At 33.5% G+C, this 9,888-nt stretch overlaps 2 protein-coding genes across 17 annotated transcripts; one reads left to right on the forward strand and one right to left on the reverse strand.

Annotated features, from left to right (window-relative positions):
- Positions 1–253: 253 nt before the first annotated feature.
- LOC111312458 (kinesin-like protein KIN-4C) lies at positions 254–5,231 on the forward strand. 16 transcript variants are annotated; one of them, XM_089766193.1, is made up of 13 exons: positions 254–389; positions 516–649; positions 1,204–1,317; positions 1,394–1,507; positions 1,596–1,676; positions 2,308–2,379; positions 2,454–2,580; positions 2,660–2,694; positions 2,987–3,114; positions 3,388–3,450; positions 3,555–3,693; positions 3,898–4,329; positions 4,832–5,231. In XM_089766193.1, exons 2-13 carry the CDS (start codon positions 521–523, stop codon positions 4,967–4,969), a joined length of 1,572 nt encoding a protein of 523 aa, XP_089622319.1. In that variant the 5' UTR covers positions 254–389; positions 516–520; the 3' UTR covers positions 4,970–5,231. The 16 variants fall into 16 exon arrangements, with proteins under 16 accessions (XP_089622319.1, XP_089622322.1, XP_089622330.1 ...); XM_089766196.1 differs by having other exon boundaries at positions 3,561–3,693; XM_089766204.1 differs by having other exon boundaries at positions 3,041–3,114.
- A 108-nt stretch (positions 5,232–5,339) lies between these two features.
- On the reverse strand, positions 5,340–8,741 carry LOC111312456 (argininosuccinate lyase, chloroplastic-like). The gene is made up of 6 exons (XM_022912719.2): positions 8,325–8,741; positions 7,763–8,143; positions 7,065–7,213; positions 6,560–6,851; positions 6,146–6,310; positions 5,340–5,984 (listed from the first exon to the last, which is right to left on the reverse strand). Exons 1-6 carry the CDS (start codon positions 8,649–8,651, stop codon positions 5,724–5,726), a joined length of 1,575 nt encoding a protein of 524 aa, XP_022768454.1. The 5' UTR covers positions 8,652–8,741; the 3' UTR covers positions 5,340–5,723.
- Between the last annotated feature and the right edge of the window lie 1,147 nt (positions 8,742–9,888).

The raw sequence follows: 9,888 nt of genomic DNA on the forward strand, positions 1-9,888 counted from the left end.
TCGAATATGATATAAAATAATAATTATTTTATTTTATTAATAATTTATATATCAAACATGATCTATTTTAAAATGGGAAGTAAGAATGATAGTAAAGAGTTTTTTAATCCAATTATAAATTTTAATGTCCAGCTTTTATTTTAACAATCTACTTCACAAAAGTACTCAAATACTATTAAAAAATTAATTAAAAGAAAATCCCGATTTAAATTTAGTTAAAAATACTGACGTGGCATAAGAATGCTATAAATATAACCTTAAGCGAGATTATTTTCCCAAGGACGAAATTCAAATTTGCGTGTCGCAAAGAATTGCGCGTCGCAAAGAATTGCGCTCCTTTCTCCAAACGCTAAGCTGAAGAAGTTAAGTGATACAGCGGCAGAGATCTGGTATCGTATTGGGGCTTTTAATTTTTTTTTTTTGAAATTTAATTTGATCGATCGATTGTTTTACTAGAATTTTCATTTTCGATGGTTGTCTAATGAATCATCGTTGATTCGATTTTCACTTTGCAGAAAAAATGAAGAAGCCAAATCGTCGTTCAAAGCAAAAGAGCGGATCCGATTCTTCTTCTTCGCCGTCGATTGTATCCAGCGATAAGGAAAACAAAAGAATCCGAGATTTGGAGCTAGAAAACGAAGCTCTTAAGGTGATTCCATACTTCGAATTTCTGTTTTGGTTTTTGTGCTAATTTTTCTTATAAGTTCAACCTCAATGTTTTAGTGAATCTGTTTGGTTGCTGAGAAAATGCAGAAATGTAATATATCCAATTACAGTTGGATTTGGTTATACTATTAGTTTTTGAATTAAAAAAGCTGTTATTCTCTTCGATTTTTTACTAATCTAGTGGAATCCGTTTGGTTGCTGAGAAAATTCAGTAAAATTTTTTGTGGCATTGGGTCTGGGAATCCGGTTAGAGTTTAAATAACTGTGATTTAGGAGGAAATGCAAGAAAGTGAGTGTTAGAATCGTGCTTGAATCCTTTCGATTATCCATTTATAGTGCTTGAGGATGCAAATAAAATCTTAGTGAGACTACGCGTCAAATGTAGGATTCAATTTTATGTCTTCAACTTTCAATAAACGTATTTCTGTATAAAACTTCGGAAAAAACAAGCTTAGCTCATTTCTTTTAGTACTCTTCTTGAATTAGCTTCTCAACAAGTAAATAGGAGGTATTAATATCTTTCTTGTGGAGTGGCAGAGGGAGATTGAGGAACTAAGGAGCAAATTCGCTGATGTTACACCCATTTCCTGTGTTGGTGTTCAAAAACTGAATCAAGTTTATCCTCAAAATTCAAAGACCTTTGCAGGACAGGTATTTGATTTGCATCAATGTTGAGCGTTAGAAACTCTTATGGTTCAATTGTAAGCCATTTATTAAGCTTTCTCAGGTTGTGGAGTCAAAGAAACTAGGAATACAGTCTCAACTCTCTGCACAAAAACTTAAATCTGATGAAACGTCAAAACAGTTTCAGGATGAGATTCAGAGATTAAAGGTTCAAAAGGTGAGTATTTTCTTTAGATGAACATCTATGTACAACTATGATATTCATTTTATTGCTATTATTATTGATGGAAGCTTTCTTTATTTAGGTTCAGCTCCAATGCAAGATGAAGCTTGAATCTATGCAATTCAGGTTATGTAAGGCTTCACTGGAAAAGGAAATTCTTCAGGTACATAGGTTTATCTCATATTAACCATGCTTAAATGCTGCTCACATTTGTCATTGTAAATCCTAGGAAATACAATAATTATACGTTCAGGTCTTAAATTTATTATCTTTTCATTTTTATATATGACAATGCTGGATCTTTCTAATATTTCTGCCTTATCATAAATATCTAATTAAGAGTGACCTTGTGTGTTTGAGTTTTGTGATTCACATCTTTAATACATTGGCACTACTTAATTAGGCTTTTCTTTTTAACCTGATTTACATTTAATAATCTTTGACTAATCTGAATGCTAAATAGGTCTTTTATTAACTCTTGAAAGTGTGAGATATTGAATAATACGACAGTATGATCATGTTCTGCTTGAGGCAATAAAAAAAGGAAAACAAAATAGTTTAATGTGCCTATGTCGGTAAATTATGTTGTTTTTTATATAAGCTGAATATTACATGTAGGGCAGTATCTTGAAACCGCCTATGATTGCTCACATAGTTCTCTTTTTTCCATCTTTAGTTAAAATTTATGCTGTTTTTGCCCCAGTTGTTATTTCAAGAGGACACACTGTGAGATGGCAATTTCTGGGTGTGAGGGCACTCATCTTATCTTAATAGTCCTTTTTCCTCTTTAACAGCTTAAGAAAGAGCAAAGAAGGAACAACTACGAGAAGCAAGTGCTCTCAACTCTCAATCAGAGGCAAAAGCATGTATGTCAGTCTTCTTTTTAAGACACTGTATTTCATTTTTCTGTTGACTTCAATCTGGTAATTAAGTTGTGAAGATATGTTTTTCTTTCTTTTATGCTTTATCTCAGGTTTTGCAGCGGAAAACAGAAGAAGCTTTTCTGATGGTAAAACGTCTAAAAGAGCTAATAGAATCCAGAAAGACTTCATCTGGCAAAATAGCTGGTTAGAAATAAGAAGTCCTCATGAATTTTTTTTTTATTTGATTATGATTTATTGACTTTTCTTTTGCTTAAATTTTAAGTAGGTGCTAGAAATGGCAGCAAAATTGGAACTCAGGTATGTGTTACTTATCTAGGTTAAATTAATTCTTTTTAATAGTACATGTACTTTAATTGTAATTGGAATTAGAATTGAAAAGGGATTATTTGTTTATGTACTTTGGGGGTTAAATGGATTCATCATGATATCATGCATATACTTTTACTTCTTAAATTGAAAAATGGAGGCAGTTTTAACACAAGTTTATACTGTTTGTGGAAGTTGATTTCAGTGTTTTTCCTTTTCCTTTTCACTCTTTTCCTTGCTTTGTTCTTTTTAATTGTGTGTGTCAATGGACCTCGAAGGGCAGGGGCAGTTGTTTGATGATTGTAACGATAGTGCTTCTGAAATGGCACTGGTGCAGGGTATTGAGCATGATTTTGAAGTCAAAATGAAGCTTGATGAAGCATGTTCTAAATATGAACATCGAATTGAAAAGTGAGTTCCATAGGTTATTTTAACAATAATTCCCTTATAGTCCTTAGTTTGAATGAGCTTTTATTTCTACCCCCACTACATATACTTTGATTCCCCATCTTTTTCTTCTTTAACATAAAGCTAGTTAATCTGTCTATTACTTTGATACATTATGTTGTACTTTCTTGAGGCCTAATTTCTTTCCAACTCGATGGGATTAAGGAGGTGGGATCATGCTCTGCTGGCATTAATTGTTTATACCTAAAATTGATTTAAGTGTACATTTTTTACTAGGATGGTTGATGAGATTAAGAAACTCAAGCTAGAAGTGGAGATGCTGAGGGAGGAACAAGCCGGGTAGAATCCATCTCTAACTTTCCTACCCGGAACAAGGGTTGCTTTGTTCTTTTGTTACTAGTACTGCAATGATTATTAAACCTGTTCTTGCCTACTCTTTCAAGTTGCAGGTCACAGGATAATGAAGCTGTCATAAATGATTCAGAGTTAATAGATCTAAGAGAAGAAGTTGATAAACTAAGTTGTATGGTTAGCCAAATGAATATGTCAAAGGCACCACTCATTCAAACAGAGAGGTCACAAGTTAGTGCAGTTTCCTGTAGCTAATACTTTTGATTCTAAATAATAATTTCTAACATGGATTCAGAGATAAGTTGAACATTCATTGCAAGTGGAAGTAGGAAAACAAAAATTGATATTTAACCATCTATAGGTCAAGATTAAAAGGGAAATAAGGTTCTAAATTTATAACATCTAATTTGTTCAGTTATGACATTTCTTTATCAGGTAGACTTGGTTCAGACTTCTGTTTCCATTGGGAGTAATATTCATTCATCAGACATGGATACATCAGAATCTGAGCATTCTGAAGGAGTTATTGCTATGATAGAGAGACCTTCAGGAGTGTGCTGCTCTTGTTCTAAAAAGTCTTTGTGTAAGACCCTGAAATGTGGATGCCGAGCAGCTGGGAGCAGCTGTGGGATATCTTGTGGCTGTGCAATAGCCAAGTGCACAAACAGAGAGAAAGTTCCCTTCAAATTGGATGACATGCCACAACCAGAGATGACAAAAGACATTGTGCCATGCAATATTGAAGAAGAGAAGGGCACAGTTCAAGATGCAATGCTGCTTCAAAATAAAGTTGTTGAAAAGCTTCCTGAGATAAATGAAGATTGTGAAACTAGAAAGCAGCCATTACGTGAGATTGGGAACACAATGGTACACTTTACTGCCGCACCTTTCTTCTGGTCTTCCCTTTTTATGCATTTGAATGTCTGCTTCATGTTCACATTTAGATTTTTTTCTTTTTTTTTTCTAGCATTAGGTGTGTGGCCTATTTCTTCCCTAGATTAAGATCGTATTTAATATTTCTAGGGCACCGTGGGTTAAGTAATCTGGAAATTGAATTAAAAAAAACTAACCTGGAAATGAAACATTCATTTTCGTTCTTTCTCCTCATACTTGGATTAATGTGCTTTTGGATTAGTAACCTGGAAAATTAAAATTCTTTTTGGTTCTTTGACACTCATGCTTGGTCTAATATGCTTTCCCTGTAGCAATTTCCTCCAAAGATGGCCCAAATTTAAATCTTACTTCCATAACCATCCATAAAAACAAAAGCATTGGTTATCCAATGTTTTTGTAGCAACTTGCAGGAGCCTTATGATTTGGGTATACCAATTTTTCCTCTGCTTGCTAATGCATAGTTGAATTCTTACAGATCAAATCAATTACTGGAAACATTGGCCCTAGAAAGAAAGCGCAAAAAGCTGTTGTTCAGCCTGATACTATGAATCCGCCCTTATCTCTGCTGGAAGGTACAAGAGGAACAAGAAAAACAAACAAAAATTCAGGATAGCCAGTCTAGTTTTTCAAGTACTCTGTAGATTGGCAGAAACATGAGTTCTTGCTCGAAGCATTCTGGTCAGGAAACAATAGCATTCGCATGGAATTTTGAGATATTCCTACAAACTACTGTAAAAGAAAAAAAAAAAGGATTGTAAACAATCTCCTATTCATATTCTCCATAAGCCTTTTGTTCTTTTTTTCACTTCATATAATTTTTCTGTATTGATTTTTTCCCGTAACTTAACTATTAATCATTATTGTCTCTTCAACTATATGCATATATGAACTAGTGAACAAAAATTCTCCGCAAATTTTCCCTAGTGGAAGGATCTAAATGCAGGAAACAATCTTCAAATCATGGAAAAAAAGAAACTCATTAATGACTACAATCATATCAAGCTTTCTTGTTTCCATAAATAAAGCAGTGCAATTTTCTTTGCACAAAAATTAGTCTAAATATCGACTTTAAAACAATTTACTACAGAAATTCAGATATTGAAGCTCTGATAGGTTGAAAATAACAGTATGAAATTCAACACTTGATCCGTAATATTGATCTAATATCTGCTCAAAATAGTAAATCTTAAATAAAAGTCATTTGATTGAGATTTCAATCACTAATGGCATTTTCCTTTGAAGTTTCATTTTCTTTATGCCAATAGCATCATATCTCCAAAATCCAAATTCAAAACCATGAGCATCAGATTATAGCAAAGCAGTCAAGCTATAATAACTCATCTCTAGCTCTTATATCAATGAGGTCTTCATCCTGTTGTTCTGTTGATTTCAAGCTTGGTTACCCAGTAGTCAAGTTGATCAGCAACACATGCTAAACCTGTGGAACCATATGAACTGAATTTCTTGATAGCGTTTTCTACCCCAAGAAACTCATACACATCATTATCAAATACAGGATCTAGGCTTCTCATATCCTCTAGACTAAGGCCCTGAAGCTGGCAGTTCTTCGAAAGGCATAATGCAACTGACCGTCCAACTATATCATGAGAAGTTCTAAAAGGAATCCCCTGAAGAGAGAAAAAAAAGGGGTCAGGGATTTTATTATTTTCAAAACGAAAGAGAAGCACAAAGAGAAAAAGAAAAGAAACAGAAATAAGAGCAGTTGTATTAAGTAACTGGGACACGATCTTTACAGAAAACAAAAATCAACAAATACGAAATAACTCACCTTTTTAACTAGATAATCAGCAAGTGTTGTTGCATCAAGATAGCCTGCTGGTAATGCCTTTTGTATTCTTTTCTCATTGAAGGTAATATTGTAAGCAAACTCTGCTGACACTTCAAGCATGCCTATAATGGTCTTGACGCTATCAAACATAGGTTCCTTATCTTCCTATTTCAACGGGTAAAGGAACAGAAAAGAAAAGAAAAGAGAATGCCTCTGTAAGTAATCCAAAGATATAAAGGAGATACAAAAAAAAAAAAGAAGGTCAAATATATAGGCTCAAACAGCTGTCAGTACCCATACAAGATCAAATTAAACACCAACATAAACCATAACATCAATGGAAGTGTCAATAGAGTCCATGAAATGGATATACTGAAATAACCACACCATTAAGTGAATAAAATTAGTTTCTACCTGCAAATCACGATTATAAGCAAGAGGAAGTCCTTTGCACAATGTGAGAACAGTAACCAGGTCTCCAATCACTCTAGCAGACTTTCCTCGAACAAGTTCCATTGGATCTGGATTTTTCTTTTGAGGCATTATGCTACTTCCAGTGGAAACAGAGTCACTTGGTGTGATGAATCCAAACTCCTCTGAAGCCCACAATACCCATTCTTCACCAAGCCGAGAAAGATGAACCGCTATGATGGAATTAGCAGAAAGAAACTCTAGGACAAAATCTCGATCTGAAACTGCATCAATACTGTTTAAAATAGTGAAATGCAATTATGTTAAAGGAAAGCCAGATATCAAGATCTAATGAAACATTATAATTAAGATGGAGATCTAGGTTTGACAAAATCCTATGGAAAGGGTAACAACCATTCATGCTACAAGACATTAACAGAGACAACTCATACAATGGTCATGTGTGACATTCCAGAAACTGAAATTTGATGACTGAATCGGCACATACCTGTTCCTCATGGGAGCTGTGAATCCCAAAGCATCAGAAGTCATAAACCTATCAATTGGTAAGCCAGTACCAGCTAGTGCACATGCACCTAGAGGACAGAAATTCAATCTAGCTCTGCAATCTAGTAAGCGACCAGCATCACGATCAAGCTACAATAAAAGATACAAGACAGTTTTGTAAGCCCAACAAGATAATTTGTTCCTTTTGCAAGCTAAGACATCAAAATGTAAATGTATAGAAATTTGAATTTACTATCTGCAATTATTATATATAAGAAATACTATGTTCTTTCCTTTATGGAAAAGGCCTGGTCTTCCCAGTGATAAAACCATAATTGATTTGTTTAGAAGTTGATGAGCACATCTTATCATGTGGATTCCAATATTCAAAGACTTCTAATATTCCATTGACTTGATCATATCCACTAACCATTTATAATTACATTCTGTAGGTTTAACCAGGTTCCAATATTTCCTCCTTTTATTTACTCTTCGAGGGCCAAGCTGCCTACCATCAATGTGTTTTGCTTTCAAGCTTTAGTCCTTTTTCTCTTATAAATGTTTAATTAGATAAACTTCTAAGTTATAGCAATATAAAAATTTTCCAATCAACCAATAAAACAACCACTTTATTTCTCCAAATAGATATATAGATGTTCAATTTCATCTAGAATAGTGTATAAATGAAATGATTCAAACCTGCTCCACATATGCTAAAAGAAGATGTTGTAGTAAAACAGGTTGCGCCCTTTGTAAATGTGTATATCCAGGAATGATCAAACCCTCATTATTTCGAGCCAATTCCACCAAAGCAACCTGGAGATGTCTAATGCTAGCAATAATCCTGTCTATAGCATCACGGCACCACAGGCGAAAATCAGTCAAAACTTGATCATTTCGGCTTCGAGCAGTGTGGAGCTTCTTTGCAGGCTCACCAACCATATCTATTAATGCAGCTTCAATGTTCATGTGGACATCCTCCCTATCAGTTCTCCACACAAATTCACCAGCTTCAATGCGTCTCTCTATTTCATTCAGACCTTGCAAAATACTATCCTTATCACTTACACTAATCAAACCCTACAAACAAAAATAAGAAAAATCACATGCATTTGAATTAGCAAAACAGTACATATAAATTGTTAGGATTGCTTTTGCATTTTTTCAGAGTATAAAATTATCCACATATTGAAACCCGATGAGCTCCCCAATAACACAATGCAAACAATAACTGGAAGACCGAAAAAAAATAAACATGAACCTGTTTAGCGAGCATAGAAGCATGGGCTTTACTTCCCATAATGTCATGCTTGTACAACTGTTTATCAAACGAGATAGACTCGGTGAACTTCTCTACGATCTCCGTCACACTCTCTTCGAATCTCCCACCCCACAGCTTTGTCTCCTTTGGTTTATGCTCGGTTTCAGATGACTGGCTCATGGTGCACCACAATGGCTCGAACCTTGGCTTGACTCTATGCAGCAATGGGAATATGGGTCTTGGGTCCGGCACGGATCGGTCGGAGACGAAGGTTGATAGGCAGGAGAAAAATGGGTTCGGCCAAGAAGAAAAAATCAAGGACCTCATTATGAGAAATTTTAGTGCCCTGGATTACCTCATTAAGCAGGGTTTTTGGTGTTCTTTTCCCAATGCTGTCAACCCTGTGAGCTCAAAGTATAATGGGCTTGGTTTGGGTTTGGGACGTCAGGTCTCCTTTTGAGCTGATAGGCTTAAAAACTTGGGAAAATAAAAATTTTCATATTCTTTTTATTGGATTTGTTAAAGGAAGATGTAATAAATTGGACATGTTTGTTTTAGGACTTGTTAAAACTAATTCAGAAGTCCAGTGGACTTAGTATTAACATGATTACTTTTAGGGTTAATGGGCGTGTTGAACGAATATTTATATATAATGTAAATCAGTTTATACTTGAAGATTATAAATTTAAAATTTATACTCATAATATTTTTTTTTAATTAAGTAAATAATAAATTAAAAGAGTTTAAAAGTAAATTAATAATTTAAAAAAATTTGATGATTAAACTCCAAATTTAATTCAATAAATCATGATTCATACAATCACTTTTATAAAATAATGTCAATAAATTTAAATTTTAAATATTAATACTTGAAATTCTTTCAGTCATCTCACATTATCACATCCTTTATAAAAAAAAATTAATAATAAAGATTGAGCCTTCAATAAGGATATATTAACCTCAATAAAATAAAAATATGAACTTGTGTATGGTTGTTGAGAACTTGAACCATTGTTAAGTAGGACAACTCAATTTATTTTTGGAAAAAACAAACGAAGAGCCAGATGATATGATTAATAATATATAATTATATATTCCTCGAAACCCTTAAAAGCAATAGACTAATAGATTAAGAGAATGAAGCCAAAATGCAAAACGTGTAGGGAATATTTAAGTGAAAAATTACAAAAGCTACATATCAAAAAAATTGAGTCCTTAATTTGGGATAAGGTTGAAGCCTAAGCCATCAAGTTTAGATAAACATCTTCAGATACATTTAATTTCTCTCACAAAGTTCCTTCCTCTTTGGGTTTTCCCAAGTCTAAAGCTTCCTTCAAAATATCCCACCATATTTTACAAGTATTAACTTTGGTTGGGTTTAAAAAAAAAAAACAATTTTTTATAAAAAAATATATATAAATATTAAAATTAAAAATTTTTATTTTTTTAAAAAATAATTATATAAATTAATCAAATCTTGAGGTTGACAAAAAGTGAACTTAGAAACTGACAAACCAAATTTCCTGCAATAATTGTGTTAAATTTGGTATGGGTCACATTTCTT

Source organism: Durio zibethinus, chromosome 1, assembly GCF_047325235.1.
Source record: "Durio zibethinus cultivar Kanyao isolate XHJ-2024 chromosome 1, ASM4732523v1, whole genome shotgun sequence".
NCBI lineage: Eukaryota > Viridiplantae > Streptophyta > Magnoliopsida > Malvales > Malvaceae > Durio > Durio zibethinus.